The sequence below is a fragment of the Odontesthes bonariensis genome, chromosome 19, assembly GCF_027942865.1.
Source record: "Odontesthes bonariensis isolate fOdoBon6 chromosome 19, fOdoBon6.hap1, whole genome shotgun sequence".
Taxonomy (NCBI): Eukaryota; Metazoa; Chordata; class Actinopteri; order Atheriniformes; family Atherinopsidae; genus Odontesthes; species Odontesthes bonariensis.
The window spans coordinates 31771873-31792891 of NC_134524.1; the positions used below are offsets into that span (position 1 = coordinate 31771873).

At 41.4% G+C, this 21019-nt stretch overlaps 2 protein-coding genes across 3 annotated transcripts in view; one reads left to right on the forward strand and one right to left on the reverse strand.

Annotated features, from left to right (window-relative positions):
- The window catches only part of focad (focadhesin), an 86949-nt gene extending 74175 nt beyond the window's left edge, over nt 1–12774 (forward strand). The window contains exons 30-44 of the mRNA XM_075450597.1: nt 176–295; nt 2142–2264; nt 2371–2448; nt 4091–4162; nt 4273–4375; nt 4643–4723; nt 4823–4951; nt 5030–5145; nt 6845–7105; nt 7682–7771; nt 7943–8120; nt 8386–8483; nt 11396–11647; nt 11769–11844; nt 12468–12774. Coding sequence (XP_075306712.1) covers nt 176–295; nt 2142–2264; nt 2371–2448; nt 4091–4162; nt 4273–4375; nt 4643–4723; nt 4823–4951; nt 5030–5145; nt 6845–7105; nt 7682–7771; nt 7943–8120; nt 8386–8483; nt 11396–11647; nt 11769–11844; nt 12468–12541 — 1851 coding nt within the window. The 3' untranslated portion in view covers nt 12542–12774. The remainder of the gene's footprint in view (nt 1–175; nt 296–2141; nt 2265–2370; nt 2449–4090; nt 4163–4272; nt 4376–4642; nt 4724–4822; nt 4952–5029; nt 5146–6844; nt 7106–7681; nt 7772–7942; nt 8121–8385; nt 8484–11395; nt 11648–11768; nt 11845–12467) is intronic.
- On the reverse strand, nt 12080–20782 carry hacd4 (3-hydroxyacyl-CoA dehydratase 4). Of its 2 annotated transcripts, none has more exons than XM_075450598.1 (7): nt 20461–20782; nt 18872–18978; nt 18625–18752; nt 18402–18511; nt 16806–16912; nt 16316–16423; nt 12080–13015 (listed from the first exon to the last, which is right to left on the reverse strand). In XM_075450598.1, exons 1-7 carry the CDS (start codon nt 20517–20519, stop codon nt 12936–12938), a joined length of 699 nt encoding a protein of 232 aa, XP_075306713.1. In that variant the 5' UTR covers nt 20520–20782; the 3' UTR covers nt 12080–12935. The 2 variants fall into 2 exon arrangements, with proteins under 2 accessions (XP_075306713.1, XP_075306714.1); XM_075450599.1 differs by having other exon boundaries at nt 20404–20782.
- Between the last annotated feature and the right edge of the window lie 237 nt (nt 20783–21019).

Consider the following 21019-nt stretch of genomic DNA (forward strand, 5'->3'; position numbering starts at 1 on the left):
CAGTGTGTCTCTTTTTCTCGCTTCCTAATAAGCTTTCTTTCATCATGGAGAAGATCCTGAAAATGTAACATGGAAGCACCTCTTTAGTTTGGGAGCCATGAAAATGTTGTATTTTGTATGAATGGAAAAGTAACGCAGGAATGCTTGATGAGTTTCTTTCTGTCTACCCATTCAGGTCTTGTCTTACTCGGTGGCATGTGTGAGCGTCTCTGCCTTCAGTGGAGGTCTCATCGACTCTGCCAAGGCTGAGGAGGTCATCAGCACTCTGCGCACCCTGACTGAGGAGAGCCAGCAGGTCAGGAGGACGGGACAGTGGGGATGGGATTGTTGTACAGGAACTAGTCGGGACTGGTTAGTAGGGATGGGAATTGATAAGATTTTTACGATTCCAATTCCATTTTCGATTCTGCTTAACGATTCGGTTCTTTATCGGTTCCCTTATCGATTCTCATTTGGAGAAAAAGGACAACAAACCGGTCGATTAGCATCAACCTTGCTTAGTTTAGAAGTAACACGAGTCATGACCTTACAAACCCAACAACGGTGAGGTCCACATTGGTCTATCATGGCCTGGGTAATTTAACTCTTCCTGCTCTGGTGAAAGGAGAAGCTGGAGGTAGAGGTGAACTGGGGGTAGTACCACCAGCCTCTGGCTCTGACCCAGTCAGGCTCCGTCTCTCATGATTTCATCTAAATCAGGGGTCGTCAACGTTTTACAGGCCAGGGACCCCCAAACTGATGGAGAGTTGGAGCAGGGACCCCCTACTATTTATATGGCATACAATTGTGTTTTATATTTAACGGGGCCTAGTGCCGTGTATAAACATAGCTACTCTGTTATTGTACATTCAATACTAAGCTATTCAAATAATACACAGGTTAATATATTCATGTTTTTATTTTAAACGTGCAAGGTACAGGGTGGCCGTGCCACTGCCATTTATAAACAAACATCTTGCATACAACACTGAGCTATTCAAATAATCCACAGATTTTAACTTTAACCCTCTGGGGTCTAAGGCCTTTTCAGAGACTTTGAGGCAGTTGTCACCACCTTGACATTTTCAAGTATTTCAACTAACTGTAAACATCTATGCAAAAGTGACACATATGGTTGTATTCTGAAAAGCCTAACAAAAAACAATATGAGAGTGAAGTGAATGTAATACAAACAAGTTTTATTTAAATTGAGGGGAAACACAACTGTACAAAAAACAAGTTTTAGAGGTCTTCAAACAGTGCAAGAAAACACACTATGAATATACCTAGCCAAGACTTTTAAAGGTTGAACCTTGTAAACAAAAGTGTTGGCTGCATAAATGTAAAAAGTGCCGTCAGAAAGGTTTTTTTTGTTTTCACACAAACTGTAAAAAAGTCATTCTGACTCCAGTCAGTGTCTCTGAGAGTTGAATACAAATTAGATGGGTGTGTAACACCCCTGATTCCCCCCACCCCACCCCCCTGTCACTCTCCATGTGATAATTGTCTGTCACTGGTAGGACATTGCTGCCTTCCCCCACATGCTGGCTGAATGGGGTGTGTTCTCACCTGTGAATAGCCACTCAATCACCTGGTACTTTACATGTGAATAGTGATAGGTGTGGCCTAGGAAGCTGCTACAGTCTGAGACTACAGAAAATCCAAAGATTTCTGTTCACTCTCTTTAAAAAGGGCCACCTATATAATTTATTTTAATATATATATATTTGAAAACTAGAAGTTTCAAGGTTTTTAATGGTGTCACATATGTTTCAATGACAAAAACTCACAGAGTTACAGATGTGTTTTTGGAGATGTGTAAAAAAAATCTGGACTCGCCATGCAACGTTGCGTGGTGACGTCATTCGTGCCCTCTGGAATTGATAAGGGAATCGTTTGCAAAATCGCCAAACGATTCCAAGGAATTTAAACACTGGGAACCGGTTCTCAACAAGAACCGGTTCTCGATTCCCATCCCTACTGGTTAGTCCAACCTTCCACATAGAACATGGAAGCTGGTTGAGCCGGCCTTTTTTTGGGGGAGGACTGTAGGTTGTGCTCTGCAATTCAAAGCATTCAAATCATTTTCACAAGGTTTAAAACGTTATTCTTAGCAGAGGAAGAAATTTAGAGGCATTCTAAAGTGTACCCCATGTCTTCAGACCCCGGGCTTCTCACTGGCTCTTGGGTTGGCTGTCCACGGCCTGTCAGTGTCTGGCCACGGCAAAGCAGAGGACATCCACCCTCGTCTACTGGCTGCGTGGATCAAGATCTTGCTGGCTGAGGTACAAAAACAAACCAGCACACCGTGTTTTTAGCTTCATCAGAATGTCCCATTTTCTGGACTTTTTACATACAACAGTGTGCAGAGAAGCTGTCTTTGTGTTTTAGGGTTGTCCCACGATGCAGCGACTGGCTGCTGCCAACGGCCTGGTAGCTTTAGTGGGATCAGAAAGTTACCTCATTCAGGTAAGACATTTGCCTCCAAGCGTTTGAGACATGCTGATGACATGAGAGCAGTGTTTCTGGTCCTTTGGCTCCTTGCCCTGCACATCTTTTCTTTCCCGCTCCAACACACCCGATTTAAATATGGCTCAGCTCGTCAGCTCTTCATTAAGCTCTGGCTTTGAAACCAGGCGGCCATTTTGGATGAGTTGGTTATGAGTGAGTTGTATGGCCTTGTTTTTGCTGGCATTTTTAGTGACTGTAGGACTGTTTAGGTGAGTTTGTCTGCTGAATCTGCTAGTGTGTCTTGTCCTGCTCCACTTCTGGCACCCCCTATATTTTCATTACCCCCTACCCAAACCAGGGTTTGCATCCCCACCCCGCTGTGACTGGTGTGCAGTTGGTGAGAGGCTGAGGTAGCTTGTGGCTGTAAAATATGGTTGTTGTGGTGTGAGGGGCAGTGTTGGCTGGCATTAAGGGGGTGACTCTGGGACGCCAGTGGTCACTCTCTAGCCTCCTGGAGGTGTCGTGGGACCAACTAGAGGAAACTCTGATGAAAGGAGGTTCCCACCTGATGACCCCAATGACATGTTGGTCAGCACTGCTCACTGATCTATATTATAGGGAATTATTCACTGAGTCTGGTCCTTTTTATTTTATTTTATTTTTTTTAGCACAAGTTTCTTGTGTATACCTTGAATGCAGAAAACTGATGATTTAGTCATTTAGCAGTCTGATAAAAGCCTGTTCATTTGGATCTGATGTGTTAAAGGTAGGGTAGGAGATCCTGGATTTTGAGTCCAGCGAAGCTGCATTTTGAAAATACACAGGTCAAAAGTCCCAACCCTTTTCTTCACTTTCCCCCCGAAGGCACGCCTCTAGAGTACATGAACGCGCACGAGCACGAAGGCGCACGAGCGCTGTTCTGACAGCAAGCATCGATCGTTGCCGTATTTAGTATTTAGTATTTAGTATATGCTAACTATACGTTTAATTATGCTAGGTGCTAGCCAAGCTGGCTCTAGTTTAGCTTCCTGCCAAGCTTCTGGACGCGTAATTCGTTCACGGAGCAGGGTACGCGCACAGGGGGGGGAGGAGGGGGAGGGAGGAGCAGATTGCAGTTTGATAGACGGCATCAGAATCCAATCATCCTGAACGGACCGTTCAGGATGATTGGATACTGTTTTTCCTAGATTGTATGTTCTAGAGGCCACTAAAACTCATATTTGTGTCAAAACTTTTAATTAATTGGTTGCAATGGGTGTGTGAAGAGTATTTCAAGCAATATGTAAAAAAATGTTCCAGAAAAAGATCCCCTACCCCACCTTTAAATGGGAAGCATAGAAATGATGAAGAGAAGTGCGACCTGAAATCAAAGAGGTGCTGCATTAAAGGTTCCCAGAAACCAGGACCTGCTAAAGTTAGCTGTTATCTCTCAGTGTTCTGCTGTTAATAAAAACGCCAGCTCACTGTATAAGAAACGGCAACATTCTTCCCTTCTAAATTACATTTTGAAGTATGCAAACGGATAAAATGAATGTCTCAGCTTTGGAGTTCTGGCTCTGTTCGTGTTCGTGCACTGTCGGGGTTTTATAGAACAGAGATATGAGTCTCAGACATCAGTTTCTGTTCAGTCTGTTCCTCTGCATGTTTCGTGTTGTTGCAGCTGAAGAGTGAGTTGGAGCTTTCGTCCCAGCAGCAGAGCAGACTGAATGAGGTCATTCGGGCCATCTCACAGGTGAGGTTTAGTTGTTCTACTCATCATTATCATTGTTAATTGCTGCCTTTCTTTGTGCGCGTCCATAGAAGCTAAAGCATGACAAAGGTTTCTTTGGCTTTCCGTTGCAGATAGTAACCTTTTCTGGAGCCATCGGTTTGCAGTCCAACAGCGCCTGTTTGGTGGGACATTTGCATCTAGCGCACGTGTCCACAAGTCACAGTCACACAGCAGGTAGCATGAATGTACATCTGGGCTCATTGTTAAAAATAGGAATGCATTTGGACCAGTCAAATGCTTCCACAGGTGTTAATGATGGATAAAACTGTCATGACATTGTGTGTAAATCTGATCCTCCAACAATGAGCTTAGAAAAAAGCATGTTTCTTGTGGTCATTTGACATTGAGAAAGTCAACTTCACCCGATTTGTAGAATCTGTTTGCAGGTTCCAGTTGAGCGTGATATATTTCCCTCCTTTTTTCTTCCTTCTATCCTCTCAGTTCCTCAGAATTTCAGTTATCTCTCAGAGAAAAGTGTCATCAGGTCCATCACAGACTTTGTTACAGAAGCTGGAAAGAAAGGTTTGTGTGCTTAGGAATGTATTTGGGACACAACAGTTTGCAGCTCCATCTTTTGAACAACGCAGCACTATAGAACATCCTGTCTCCCTGTGGACCCAGGTCCAGAGTTTTCCCACCCAGTTCTGCTTAAGACTGCTCTGGCCCCCTTGGCATCAGTTGGAGCCAGCTTCCAGTATCCCCCCATAAACTGGAGCGCTGTCCTGTCTCCTCTGATGAGAATGAGTTTCGGTAGGAGCTCTCACACACTTAAAGATTAACGGTGTAAAAACGCTGTTATAATATGTTTTTTTTCCTTATGTCTGACAGGAGAGGATGTCCAGCATCAGAGTGTGGTGCTGGCAGCATCTCAGGCTCAGTCTTCTCAAAATGCCTCTCTCTTCCTGGGCTCCTGGTTGTCTCCACCTCTTGTGCACAGTCTCAGTGTAAGTTCTGTGTCTAAAGACCCTGAACAGGGTTTATTACTCCTTCAAATTCAGTTATAGTTCATGAAATTGTGTCATTACAGTGCACTGTCATAGACCCAGGAGCAATAATGGTAATATTATAAAGAAATGCATAAATATATTTAAGAAACACACACTCAATGTACATATACAATATAAGAGATATTTCAGCTCCTCATAGTAAAACACATGACGGTGTGGGACCTGAGATAATCGTTGAGTGGTTGTTGTAGATTCAGTCAGTGGGAAGTTGTCGGATATGTTGCTAACGCAGGAAAGAACATAAGGTAAGTTGTATATAAATATATGGAATATATACTATAAGAACTATATTATACTATAAAAGAACTTACTGGAACAAAACAGAATGACTACAACCTGCAGCAGATGAAATTCACTGCCCCCTGATCAATATAGTGAAGTCATGTGATCACCTGAAAGTAAAACGTAACTCAGAGACGAAAGCAGCACAAACAAACATTTTAACGGCACAAACGGAGCACTAAAAAAGTAGACTACTTTGGTTTGTTTTGGAGCAAGATGGGGGGGGGGTGGTGACCTTTGGATGACCTAAAAAATAATCTTTTATATCTCAGAAACCAAAGCAGCACAAACGGAGCACTAACCGATCAATCCGTTTGCTTGAATTCTTCACGTGGGTGGGGTGTCAGCTTCACTCAGCTTTCGCAGGCTGGTCGAGGTGTGTGTAGACGTGGTTGATCAAGAAGTTGCGTCCTCGACTCTTTTTGGGGGCTGGAAGGAGAACTAGTGGCTGTGCAGATGTATAGTTTTAGCATGAGTTGGAGCTGGTGGAGATAAGTCTTTCCCAGTTCTCGTGAAGTCGGTGCAATGGGCCTGTGACCCTTTGAGCCGGTGGGATTCCACCTGTTGGGGACCCTCTGCAGTGAACACAGCAGTGTTACTGCCTGTAACAGTGGAGTCAGTGCAGAAGTTGATGCTTGTGATATTAGAAAAAAAACTGTCTGCTCAGGCACATGGCTGGCGTCACATTTTTCACAAGATTTCTAAGTTTGTTGACTTTTTCAATGAATTTTCTGGTATTTATTGAATTTAAAAGTGAAAAGAGTTTTCTCCAGTTATCTAAAAATGCTTTCAAACGGGGTGAGTCATACAATATACGGAATTTTCAGACTTCAGAGCATTGGCACAAACATGAAAGACCTAGTTTTTTCTTTGTAAACTTTCTCTCACGCTCCATAACTTGTCTGCTAGGACTGTGGAGACAAAAAAATATTCTCAGTCTTGTTTTCTTTCTTTTTTTTGTCAGCTTCAGAATGATTCACAACATTGAAATTGGTTTTCCAAACTTTGTTTGACTAAGCTGACCTCCCATGGGCCTCCTCTGGATTCCATAATAGATTAGATATCCATTGCCATGGCAGCAACACATCAGTTAGTCACTGTTTAAAGTAGTTCTCAGGGTGGATGGTTTAATTAACTCGGAGCATCTAAAATTCGTCGTCAAAGGCGAGCGTTTTGGTGTGGAAGGACTTTAGTGCGACTTATTTCAAATCTGGGGCTAATTCTGGGGCTAAATGAATCAAACTGCTTTCCAACACACAGAGCACCGCTGCTGAACTCCCTGCAGATTGAGAAGTAGTAAAAAAAAACGTCTCTAAGAAAGTCCGGCATGCCTTTACCTGCGTCTTCTCTCCAGCACCAGACTCGAGCCCACCTCTATGAGACCCTCGGCTTGTGGATGAAGTATGTAGCTGAGGACAAGCTGCAGGTCTATGTGGAGAGTCTGGGCTTGCAGCAGTTCCAGGAGGACCTCCGACCCCAGCGCCGGCTCCTGTGCCGCTCTCTGCTGCGGGGTCTCGCTCAGGCCATGGTCCTCCCAAACCCCCCCAACAACTGCTGGACCATCCTCTGCTCCACCACGGAGAAGATCTTCACCCTCCTGCCCGACCACATCCAGGTGCAGCATGCACACCCTCAGAAACATACTCTCCCTACTGACGGTTAAAACATTCAAACTCACATTCCAGCAGGAGTGCACTGGAAAAAATGCCCCTCCAAAAATAAGTAGAAAAACAACAAATAAAAGACGTTTTTGCTTGAAATGGAATTAGTGAAAATCGGCTTGTCAAGATTTCTTGAAATAAAATGTGATATTCAGGACTTTTGAGATAAAAGTGATCTTGAAATTAGCTTAAAAACCTCTTCAAATGAAAAAAAAAGCTTGTTTCATGTGAAATATGACTCAAAACAAGATGTTTTCAAGACTTTTTCATTTAACAAGATATTCCAGATGTATTGTCTTAAAACAAGTCCCTATATCTGGCTGAAATGGTACTTGTTAGGTAGTTGTGTCTTATATTAAGTGTAATGAGATACTCAATGAGACAAATATACTTGGTAAGATTTAGATTTTTTCCAGTGTGCGTTTAACTGCCGTTGTGGTCTGACATTTCAACACTTTTACAGCTGACTCGTCAGTTCTCTGTTATTTGCAGTTATGGTCACAAGCTCATTTTAAATATATTTGTTTTAGGATGATGAAGTGGATTTGTATGTGGGCATTGCCAAGTGTCTGTCTGAGATGTCTGATACGGAGATCGACAGGATTGTTCAAGTTTCAGAGGTACAACACAGCAACAGACTCCACTGGAACAAAGCAGTATCTGCTGCCAACATGTGCTCGTGTGTGGTAGTGGATTACTGCATCCTCAGTTTATTTCTGATTTGTTTTGTCTTTGAAAGGATGAAGGCAGTTTGGAAAAAGCTAATTGAAGCTCTGCTCTGTCCTATTTAGACTCAGATGGAAAAGACCTGCTTCGTCCTGTCCTATCTGACATCTCAGGGCAGAGTTCCCCTTCTTAGTCTCAATGATGTCATCGGCGGGGTGCTTCGCGGTTGGCCAAGCTGCAGAGTGGGCCGGCTCCTCCTGCATTCTTTTTACCAGTGTCGCCTGGCCGCCAGCTCCAATACAGGTCAAACCAGAAACCACCGAGCTTCTGAAGCCACAGAATTCAGTTGCTGCCTTCACATAACGAAATAAGCCAATATCCTACGAGTGATGAATGAAATCTCTGCAAGAGAATGCTCTCCCTGAGCCGTTCCCTTCCATCCCTCATTTTTAAAATTGTTCTTTCATGTTTTTTTTTGTTATTTATAATGCAGTACCTAAAATTATTGTCGCTGATATCTTACTACTGAATCGGTTGTATATGTGTGTCTGTTTTCTTTTCTTTCCAGGTGTGTCCAAACGGATGGAGTGGCTCCTGGAGCTGATGGGACACATCCGAAATGTTGCTTATGGTGCGACCTCTGTGGCCTGTGGAGACACCAGACTGGTATGTTTCTGAGCCCTGCTGGACATCTGTGGGGTGGTATTTCCCACCTGTCAACTACTGTTGCCACGAGCCACTGTTGCCTCAACATATGTCAGTGTTTCCCGGTCCTGGTCCTGCATGTTTTACATATTACACCTGATTTAAAAAAAAAAAAAAAAAAAAAAAAAAAAAGGGATCGGCTCTTTTTCAAGCCCTGCAGAAGCCTGATAATGAGCCATCTACCGGAACCAAGTGTGTTGAAGCCTGTAAAACATGGAGAGCAGGAGGGGCTAACATGCCAAGAACTGCGTGCGTTCCAGCTAATGCATTAAAGTGCAGCAGTCTTGATCAATGAAAGTCCAGCTCCACAATTCAATAAAACTGCTGTCAGCCTTTTAGGCAAGGCCAGGCAAGTTTATTTGTACAGCACAATACAACAACAAAGCGATTCAAAGTGCTTTACAGAGACATTAAAACAGTAGAAATAAAAAGGATGATATACATTATAAACAAAAAGAAAGAAATAAGAACAATATAAAATCAGTAGTTAAAATGTGATTAAGTTTTGAGCTTTATTCAAACGCAGCTGAAAATAGGTGTGTCTTCAGCCTGGACTTAAACACACTGAGTGTTTCAGCTGATCTGAGGCTTTCTGGGAGTTTGTTCCAGACATGTGGAGCATAGAAGCTGAATGCAGCTTCTCCATGTCTGGTTCTGACTCTGGGAACTGATAGAAGACCGGATCCAGATGACCTGAGGGGTCTGGAAGGGTCAGGAGGTCACTGATGTATTCTGGTCCTAGGCCATTCTACCGGATGGTAGAATTTAGATCGATTTAAATAGGAAATAAAATAATAAAAAAAATTATTTTATTTTTAAAATAATTAAAAAATGATTTTAATTAAAAAATGAAATAATTCTATTTAAATAAATTTAAATAGAACTTCTATTTGAATTTCCCCCATTGGGGGATGAATAAAGTATTTTTCTATTCTATTCTATTCTATTCTATTCTATACAGAGCTTTATAGAGCAGCATCAGAGCTTTAAAGTCTATCCTCTGATGGACAGGCAGCTGGTGTAAAGACCTCAGAGCTGGACTGATGTGGTCCACTTTTTTTTTTTTTTAATATGTTTTAAGCAACTGTGGCCAACACATGGAAGATGTTTTGATGGAAATCTCTAAGTTTGCTTCGCTCTGATTTTAAGCAGGGTGACAATGCCTCCATTTATAAGGCATGAGGGGTCAAAATAATGTGCATTATATCTCCCAGTCACCAAATCTCAGCCCAGCTGAACACCTATGGCAGATTTCCACCAGTGTTTAAGTATGATTCCAATATGAAGGCCCAGCGCAACTGGCACCACATGTTGATTATTTTTATTTTCCCTTCAGTTTGTTTCAGCTGTTCACATTAATAGCACTGAGGAACTGGGGGAATGCAGTTTATGTATATGTGCAACATGCAGTGCTGGCTTTTTGTGTGGTTCCAAAACCTTTTGGAGCTGCTCTGATCCAATCATTAGGTCATACAGATTTGGTCCTTGTATCTCGTGTTTTTGGTCAGAAAGTGTTTGCTCACAACTGTGTTCTAAAGAACAACAGAACAGATTATATCGATCTGATAATGGATTTGCACTTTTATTCAGAATGTTTCTTTTGCTCATGCTTGTTCATGCCTTGTTGCTTTTCCGTATACATTAAACTGACACAGTGTTGCAAACATTTATTAAACAGACACTATAAACATTTTGATAGAAAGTGTAATACCCTCCTTCCCTCACAAGTTTAAGAGTTGTGTGTCATTGTTCCGTTCACGACATTCGAATGTTTGGCCGCTGCAGCCAGTGGCCCTGGAAGTGACAGTAAAGATGTCCCGGTGCGCACTTGCTCGCCTGATTGGGCCTTTTAGAAAGAACGTGGTATGGCCAATAGCTTATGTGAGGTAATCTTGGCAAATTGCATTTATAATAATAATGATTAACAGTTTTCTTTATAAGGGTTGTCTGAATTACTGAATTATATGTAGCCTGATCCTATAATAATGGTGTAAAAATGAACATGAATCATTTTGTGTATGACAGTGTTCAACTGAAACATCATAATCATGAGTCTTTTGGAAAGATAGTGCGGTCTAACTGGAGATTCAGAGACAGCCTGCTCATTTTTTTACTCTCATCCAGACACATGCTTTTTGCCTTTCTCGCCTCTTCTCTCGCTCAAAGCTGCACCAACATACCAACATAAAGAAAAAAGACTATAGAATCAAGTTGTCTGACTTTTGGTTTTATAATCTACAGATTTACATTCTTGTTCACTCTGTGCTCTAATTCTGAATAATTATGATTACAATGAATTGAATTCCAATTGTCTTGAATTGGACTTTATTATCTAAGTGCCTTGAGATGACATTTGTTGTATTTGGCGCTATATAAATAAATAAATAAAAAAAGAATTAATTCAGTGGTACTCAACTACCATCCGTAGTTTAATATTGATAGTTAATAGTTCATTTAATCAGCCATAAAAAGACATGAACTGACTGTTGAGCACAGTGGAGCTCAACAGACGTACGAGGTGAAGGACTGCTGAACTGTTGTTGTGTTAAAGCAGCTTTAACATGCAGGTGCACCTTAATACTCAAGTCATTACATGATATACTATTTCATACCAAGAAGTGTTGGTCACTTAAATTCTTGGATAGCATTACGGATTATCATACAGCTGTGGTTATGGCCTAACGTTGTCACATACGAGGACAACGGGACAAATCTGTTTATACAAAGTATTCTTGCAACTGTAAAAACATTTACATTTGTATTTGTGCAAATATCTGTTTCCACTGTTGCATCGGTCACACACGGTCCCCTGATGCCCGGATGTTCAGTCTTGTGTGGCTACATTGAAAGTGGATTCCCTGTTTTGACTGCAGGCCACAGACTTCCTGTTCCAGCTCTTTGCTGCTGCTGTCGTTTCCTGGGCCGACCTCTTCATGCCCCTCCTCTTTGGCATCAGGGCCCAATGGTTTCCATGGCAGCCCGACTCCAAGCCTCTGACATTAACACACAGTTTGTACGTGGAGGAGTCGCTCCCTGACACTGCCCTGCCGCAATGCCTGCTGGGAATGTCCCACAGCCTGCCACTGCTGCTGGACAAGGAGCCGTGGAGCAGCCAGACACAGAAAGTTAGTGTTTGTGCAACTCCAACACACACATAAGCACATGTCTGTCTGTCTGACCGTCCATATGTATGTATACTGCACATATATGTGAATGATTTCATGATGGCTGTGTTGCATGTCTCAGGTTATAGACTGGCTCCTCAGCATAACAGAAGGTCCTGAACAGAATCTGTCGGCCACGACCATCAGCACAGCCAAAGGTGAACAACTCAAATGCAACAGGTCACTCACATGCATAGTATCAGTGTGTAACAGTTACTGACATCAAAGGGTCAGGTTGGTGATGGCAACGAGCTTAAATTGCCGTCCACGCAATGTCCACGCAGTAATGTGAAGTATGATATGTATCAGAACATAAGCAAGTGGCTGATGTTAAAGTAATGAAAGAATATAGAAATTAATTTAGCAAATAATTTAGAAACAAAGTGTCTGATATCATTTTGTTATTTTTAGTAAATTACACTTTTTTTGTTTATTACAACCTAACATCACAGACCTTACAGAAATGTAGATGTTGTTATTTAGCATCTAACCTAATTACATTTACAGAATGCCACATCAGGACTTTGCGTTTTTTCTCTTCTATCACTGCTCCATATATTTGTAATGAGTTTTGCTCATGTGAAGTGACTATAAAGTTAGAATAAAATACCAAAACAAGAGAATAAAGTCTGCAGTGGCTGCATCTTGCAGACATTCACACAGGTAGAAGCTGACGCACTCATGCATATCTTTTCATTGAACTTTTACATCATTCATCCACTAGTTTCATGTCTTTTTGCTTCACTTCCATGATTAAAGCATCTGTGCATCATTGTTTCAGCTGCTCTCTTGGCTCTGAAGTCCTCTGCTGAGTTCAAGAAGAAAGCTGTGTGGACCAGAGCTTATGGCTGGTAGCCCCAAGAGGAACAACAACATGCTGTTACCATAGTAACGTGCGCAGAGACATGATCTTTCCCGCTTGGACCCGTCGTACACAGATGAAGTGGTGGCCATTGGGAAAGCAAGCTTAAGAGAAACTGGACTGTCATTTTAGCTCATATTCGGCCATTGAAAGTATTAAGGATGAATGTTTGGGATCTGTCCCAGCAGTGTTTTCATTAAAAGTGCAACTGATGAATACTTGCTAACAGACTTGATTTTGTGTCTCTTTCTGTAAAAAAAATCTGCTAAAAAAAATACACCAAAACATACACGCAAAGCAACATATTTTACAGTCCTTGTATGATTATACTCTGGTATATATTCCTGAAAGACTCGAACTGTCCAGTCAATTCTTTGACTATTTGTGTCATTTCCTCTTCTTCTTGATCCATTTCTCCAGATGGCGTTGCCTCTCTTTCAGCAGCTGCCAGACTGTTATCGAGGATCCTAAAAAGACAGTTATACTCTTAGAAAGTTGGCCAAAAGGAAATTAGTGTGCTCTCTATTCTCTCTACTAATTCTGAATTTGTCACTAAAAGATGGCTGTTTTTGATATTCATCCACTCACTGTCAACCAAAAGTTTCGATACCAACTCATCCAAGGTTTTCTTTTGAGTTATTTTATGTTATGTACTGCGAAACATGGAGTATATAAAAACAATTAAATAACGTGCAGTTGCAAGTAAAAAAAAAGTGTCCACTTTGATAAAAATCCATCCGACTTGTTTTGCCTGGGGCACTTTACTTTGGGAGGTCTGTACAATATTAAGGAAAAATTCAACAAGCGCCCTTTGAGCGAGCACGTGGCTGCAGTGCATCCCTGGTCTACCCTTTCTAATGAGAACACATACACAAGGCACAGCAATGACTGTGTTTTGCTTTAAAGAAAACTGATGGAATACATAAACATGGCTCTGAACTACTAAAGGGTCTCCCTCCTCAGTGAATACATTTTAAAGTCACTCAACAAAAACGCTTTCCATACAAGGCTCTCTGGCACTGAACCAAATGCATTTGCATTACATTACCTGTATTGTAATGTATTTGCTAGATCCAGAAATATAACATGCAAGTCTTTTCCCTCAATCTTGGCTGTCTGAATGTGATGCCAAATCATCGGATTCTAGTACTAGTGTGCTCTAAACACCCTGCGAAGCCTGGTATTCCTGCCTTCTGCACAGTAGTATAAGCTATTCTTTTCTAAATAACTAGATAATCTCTATGTAACTAAACTAAAGAAAATCTTCCCCTCTACATTTAGAAGAGAGATCATCCGGAACTGACTCAGGTCCGACGACTCTTTCTCCTTTGGAATAAGAACGCCTCCTGCCCTACGCCATGCTCTAGGAATAACCTGTTTCTCCCAAACTATTCTTAATTGCCTCCACAAAAACTTTAGGATATCAGGTGCACTTTTATAAACCCGGTAGGGGACTCCATTTGGCCCTGGGGCCGACGAAGCCTTTGCACGCCTGACTACCTCCTCAACCTCCTTCCACCTAGGTGGTCTAACGTCCATCTTATGAGCCATCTCTCCTAATGGTGGCATGTCAGGTGGAAGGCCTACTACTCTACGCTGCTCAGGATCAGAATATGTATTTCTTAGATACTCTTCCACCTCTGACTTTGTTGCCTTAAGCTGCCCTCCCTTTTCCTGGTTAAACAACCCTTTAACAAACTTGAACGGGTCCCTATAAAATGCCGTCCTTACATATTCTTTCTTCTTTCTCTTTTTCCTAAGACATTCAGCCCTTGTAAGTATTGCTAGCCTGCCTCTCAATTCTTCCTGCAAAACATTAATTCCCTCTCTCTTCTTCTGTAGCTTTTTTCCACTGCTTTCTTAAATTTCTTCTTTCCTTAACCAATTTCTCCATCTCTTTTTGCTGTCTAGACTTACCTAAATGTACTCTTTCAACCCTCTTTCTATCTTGCTCCCCAAATCTCTCTACACCATAGGAATAAATTATATCTCCCATCTTCTCTAGCCTATCGCTTGCATTTCCTCCTAACCTACCCAATATTATTGACAAATCTTTATTATCTTTATTCTTTGTTGCTATTTTCCCTAGGCCACTTAACTCTAGCTTTCTGCTCCATATTTCTCTCTCTAACTGGCCTGTTCACCTCAGTATCAGCTGCATCCCTTCTTAGAACCTCCTCCTCCACCTCCATAGCTGTGTTATTGATATCCTTCGGACTGTGGTTTTCTACCTGCCGACTTACTCGATTGACTTCTTAAAAAGTACTGATCGATGCGGCCACACTGCCCTTCCTTTACCACACATCTCTTTCTTCCCTGATGCATTTTAAGGCCTCTAACTGACGTTACTTTCTGCCAGCCACAAGGACAAACCTGAAGCTTATTTCCTCTAGCCTACCACTTTTATACTCTCCAGCTATGCTCACTTTGCCCCGAGAACTATTCTACCCAGCTCTAGCCCTAGAGAATAGGTCCGTGCCCCTATCCTTCACTGAGTCTCATCTCCGACTCATTGTCATTTCCACAGAAATAATCTGTTTGAAGAGTTTCAGTCAGGATTCAGAGTGCATCATAGCACAGAAAAGGCACTGGTGAAAGTTACCAATGATCTCCTCTGGATGACTCAGAACTGTCTACTTCTAAATTCAGACAAAACTGAAGTTGTTATCTTTGGACTTGAGCGCTTCAGGGAGAAATCGTCTATATAGTTACTCTAGATAGTTTTTCCTTGGCTTCTAGTACAGTGAGGAGCCTTTGAGTTATATAAATAAGACTGAATTAAATTGAATTGAATTGAAACAGCTACAGTCAACCTTGATTCACTGGTGTTACTGTTATTGTTACCTCGGTTTGGCTCTTTACAGGATATTGGCATATAAACTTGAGAACCATTTAAACACAGTCCCTGCAATCACTCTGGCAGTCTGACTGAAAGGACGTGAATCCATTCTCTCTAGTTATATAACTTTTATACACTGATGTTTGTTATTTCTTTCAGTCTTTTTTATTCCAGGAGATCATCTCATTTGTCCAATTTTAGCCTTCTCGTCTCCTCTGTCCACCGTCCTCCTCTCTGTGACCCAGTAATTATTCACAGCCACATATTTTGAAGGATTCAAATTCCTAGATTGCACCTGGTAGACAGAGAGGAGAGCTATAGAAGAGCTATAAGTGAGCATGCAGCAGTGTGTCCTAAAGGGGCTGTGACATGTTTTAAACTGAATTTAAAGTAAATAAATGTGTTGAATCGTGTAAGAGAATAAATAAGATTCAGTGACAGGCTGGAGTGAAACAGTGACTTTGGTTTGAAATGACTCTGAAGCAAGGATGTCTTATTTTGTGACTTATTTTATTTTCTCCTCTGCTCTGCATGTGTCTCTGTTGGGAGGGACTAGGATGCAAGGAGGGAAGTTGAGGGGAGGAAGTGAGTGTGTGCAATTGGGAATCCTTTTTCACAACCAGGTTCATGATGAGCATTAGGTCGTGAGATTAAAAATGGACCTTTAGGATGAAAGGTTAAGGTCGAGAAATTCAAGAAAGTCTGCTTATCTTTTGGTTTGCATTTATGCTTGGACACAAACTCAAAAGCAAATTAAGTTTTCAGAGGCAGATTTAAAAAAAAGAAAAGAAAAAAGCTGTAAAGAACTACTGACTGAGACTTATTACAGATATGACTACACATGGATCATACTTTGCCATCTTGTCAGTAACCGCAGCAACAAACCCTACTATGTGTGTGCTGTTTATGTTGTGCTTATCCTTCTTACCCAGAGCAAGAACAGGCAGATAGAGCTTCAGGGCGAAGGGGAGGTGCATATACGTAGAGTAGGAGGCTGCTGACTCAATGTAAGGCAGGGCCTGGTAAATAGTGACAGCTAAAGAAGACAGAAACAGTAGAGTTGGCTGAAATGGAACACTTTGGAACAGCAATATTTAAAGCAGCAGTAGGGATGTTTTGAATGGGCCCATATTTTTCCTTGCAGTAAGTCATTATATAACTGTGTGACACTGTGACACTATACTGGAGCTTCATTAAAGGGTTGCAGGGATCAGAAGGGCTCTGTCACACACTCAAGTGGAAAGTGTTTTCTTAGCTCACTTCCTGTATCGTTACCATATCATGTTCTTTGCCAACTCATTTCCTGTTCTAACTTCCACTTCCCTTCGACAACACGAGCCTACGAGACATTATCACAAAGCAAATTTGAGTATTGTTCATCACTCACAATATGATGGCAGTTAATAATGTTGACTTACCCTCATTAGTGGCTGACAGGATGTATAACGGTATCCAGAGAGAGTAGCGAATCCACAACATGGGTATGGAGGGTGTATCCATAACACACAGGAGCTCATGAGGGTACCTGTCATCACACAAAACACATCAAAATGTTAGCCTAAGTTTTCAGGGCACGTTATTATAGTCTATGCTAAATGAGTTGGTGAGTTAAATCACTGGAGCATGTAAAAGATGTGCTTAAGTTAAGGTTTTACAGTTGTTTTTACAGTTTGCAATTTACTCTTTAGGTGGGTTTCCACTTAAAACCACTTCACCTAACTGTGTTTCCACCTGAGGACCCAGGCTTTGAATTAAGCTCCAGAAGGACGGCTCCAGACCAATATAGAATATCAGTATCAAAAATATCAAAATAGTTCATTCACTTTTTTTATTTTTTCTAAATCTGCCGCTGCAAACCCTTTTTGTGGCCATGCATAAACAGAGTAGATCTGCACAAAAGATTCAATGATAAGGCGACTGGCACCACGTTTCACACTTTGTTGTCATTTTGTTTTTGCATCAGTAAACATTCGGAGGCAATACAAGACATTGTAAAAACATGCGTTAAGACACTTTAACAAGATCTATGTGTCAGCTTGTATCTTTGACCCGATTTTTTTTTGCCTGATTGCAGAAATCTTTATGGCAATGCACTGGCTGAACTTTTACCCAGCAAAAATGCCAGTTATAACATTGTAAAAATCAAACTGCAGACCTGGAGGTTTTTTAGCGGGCATTAAACTGTTGGGAACTTAATTCAAACTCCCTGAAAATGTGCTCGTATATCTCTATGATTGGCACATCTGGCCACAGGGACTTTTGCCCATTACTTTGTGCTAAACTAAGACTAAGACATCTAATGTTTCCCCCTAAACTATGTTAGTCTTACTTTAGCAGTATCCTTAAGGTAACCGACATACTAAAAGGCGGAACGATCCTCAATTTTCTGGAATTTCCACAAGAATTTGCTGGTATTTTGCACCGTCCATCATTTCTTCAAATTCTTACCATTTTCCTAGGCCCTGCTTATGATAAACATCCCCACAGCAAAGGATTTGAGATAATGGCTTTGAGTGACCTGTGGTTTTTAAATTTTGATTCTACTCTCATTAGTTTCATTTGCCCAGAGTACCTTCTTCCACTTTTTGAGGAATTATCTTTGGATGAACCAAATATGTTTTTCTGTTTTCTGAAGCAATGATGACCGTCTTTGTAGAATATGTGAGTTAAAATGGTTCCAATGGTTCCACTCGTATCTCTGCTGTAGTGCTCTGCAGCTCCATCATGGCTACACTTGAACTAATTTTTCCCGCTCTGATGAATACCTTCCCTGCCATGTCTGTGAGTCTGGTGGTCTACCCTCTCCTGGCTTGGTCTGTACTTATCCCCGATGTCTTTTGGAGAACTTCTTATGCTTCACTGGGCTGCTTCTTTGGTGGTACCCCTCACTCAGTTGTGTGCAAACCCTGGGGCCTTTCACAATTATAATTATTACAATATCTTGTGTCTTGTAGTCATATAGAAAATGTATTGCAATAAAAACAGTTTATTAGTTTCATGCACTTTTTGCATACCGTAAGAGGTCCAGAATATTCCACAAGAAGAACTGCAAACACACGACTGGTTTACTTTGGATCTCCTCCAACATGATGAGTATGATAAGCAGAACATTCTTCTCCATGACCTGGAAAAAAAGAAAACCACTGTTTATCAACAAATGCATGAAAAGGTTAGATAATACATTCATCTATGTAATCAATAAGGATTTTTTTCTTAGATGTGAGCTGAGGTACACACTTGAACAAAGCGAGGAAGGAGTCTGGCTTTCTCAATCCCATCAGCAATGTGGAAAAGCTCCAGGATGGAGAGCAGCTGGCACAGACTCATCACAAAGCCAACAGAGTAAAACGTGTCTGCTAAAGCATCTGGAAAGACAAAGTCTTATTTTACCTTTACTTATAAATGCCACCTGATGGAGACCTCTTTTTCTTTTAAAGCAGTAGCGATTGAAAGAGCTGAACTTATTAATCTGTATTCTTCATACCTCGACCAAATGTGAAAAACCTGGCAATGGTGTTGGCCAGGATCCATGTGTGACCACAGAACTGGAACAGGTTATATGAGAAAATGTAGGCGAGCCTGAGGCTGAACCTGTAAAAGAAGAAAGAGATGTAGGTCTGCTTGTGCTAAAGAAGCAGTAAGAAGCTGAGTTATACTGTCATCATTTTCCTAAATGTTCTTTTTGGGGTCTACTGAAGTAAGGTTCTATTTTTCTCACACTGTACTTTACAGCACCTCTTGTCCCCCTCCTCCTGAGAGCCCCAGTCTGTTCTGATTGGATCTAAATATGGATGGAACACTTATTATCCGAATATAATTTTTTAATCCCCAATGAGAAAAATCACCTGGAATTACCCCTCAAAGTTGAGTTTCCGGCAAGGAAAGTGGGAGGAACCTCGTGACTGTCCTTTGAGCTTCTCGTGTTTTTGTGGTTTCATAATTTAGTCTTTTGGTCTTTTATTCCTGCTTTCAGTCCTGTGTTTAGATGTGGTTTTACTCTTAGTATTCCTCAGTTTCCCCGTTTATTTATCCTTGCTGTTATTGCTGTCACCACCGTGTCTTCGTCCATGTTCTCTGGTTTCGCTGTTGCTCAGGTCTTTGCTCCTCTCATATTGACTTAGTTTTTTTGTACCTCTAGTTTCGTTCTTAGTGTTCCGGCTCAGCCACACTTTTTATCTGTTCTTTGCATAAATACTATACAGGACAGCAGCGAGCCACACAAAAACTGACCAGGAAGGACTCAAGAACACAAAAAAAAATATATATTTTTATATCAACTTTATGAGAAACTGAGTTTGTACGGAACCCCTAAAGGGACATGGAGGGATTTTTTTTTTTGCGAGATCTCGCAAAAGTTTTTTTCCCACGTCAGTGAACCGGAAGTAAAACAGACACAGCGATGGCGGAGCCTACCCATCATCCGTGGGAGAAGTTTATTGATTTCTATTTTAGTATTGGCCTAACATATAAAGACATCAAATCTGTTCTTGCACGTAGACATGGCTTTGACATAAGTGAGAGACATCTGAAATTGCTGTGTCTGTTTTACTTCCGGTTCACTGACGTGGGAAAAAAACTTTTGCGAGATCTCGCAAAAAAAAAAAATCCCTCCATATACCTTTAGGGACTCCGTACCAACTCAGTTTCTCATAATGTTGATATAAAAATATTTACTGATCTTAACACATTATGTTGATGCTAGCTGGATTTTTTTACATTGAACTGAATGCTTACTTTTACTTTTACAGTAGATCTAAATATTTTGTCCATCACTTCAGGAAATGGGAATGGATTCAGAGTGAATGAGGGGCCTCTCCACAAGACCCTCACCGGGACAATAAACCCTGTCATATACCTTGGAACAAGTAGTTCAGAAAATCTGAGGTGAAAGTACAGCAGCACAACAATACATTCAATCTTCTCACTCATTTTCGAATGAATTCTGTCTTTCAGATGAAGACTGGATTAAGCACAGGGTTTGAAACAAACATATCTGTGAGCCTGGATAAGTTTTACCTCAACATTCCTTTCATGGCGAGAGCTCCCTCTTCTGAAACGCTACAGTGCACTTACATTCTCCTTCTGAGGGTTTTCTGAGATCCTTTTGTCTCCGGTAAAAGAAGTTTACTCATAATCCAAGTCTGACTCTGAGGACTCTCATGTTTCCAGGTGCAGCTTGAGGCTTCGGTCCTTCAGATTTCTCCCTTTAAAAAGACACGCACCTCTTACTTCATCATCCTTTACAAGCAGCAGACAGAAATGCTGCAATGAGTAGTGTGCTTCCTCGAGCTGATTGCAGCAGTTGTGTCTTCACTGCGAGTAGGAAGTGAAAAATTCCATGTGTGAGCCAGATGGTGAATAGTCCCAACCCCCTTGGAGAAAAACAAGAAATGACTGTCTGGCAAGAACTGAGCAGTGGGAGGAAAGAAGGAGCAGCAGGAGGACAATGAGACACACACCACACATGCAGAATGTCAGGATTTTCTCCAGGGATGAGTCAGACACGTCTGGGGCCCTGAGCAAAATTCCTCAAACAATAACAATGAGCAGGTCTTAACTCATCAACTCTAAACTGTGTTCTTGCAAGTTCGAAACAGTGAGAAGAAAGTACACATTTCTGTTGTGCAACAGT

What these genes read in the sequence shown, in the direction of transcription:
- hacd4 (XM_075450598.1), bottom strand. Translation starts at nt 20,519, where the DNA reads ATGAGTAAACTTCTTTTACCGGAGACAAAAGGATCTCAGAAAACCCTC. An exon ending in AAAACCCTCAGAAGGAGAAT is followed by an intron (nt 18,979 to 20,460) that starts GTAAGTGCACTG and finishes CTTCTTTTACAG; the next exon opens with GTTCAGCCTCAGGCTCGCCT. An exon ending in GTTTTTCACATTTGGTCGAG is followed by an intron (nt 18,753 to 18,871) that starts GTATGAAGAATA and finishes TTGTCTTTCCAG; the next exon opens with ATGCTTTAGCAGACACGTTT.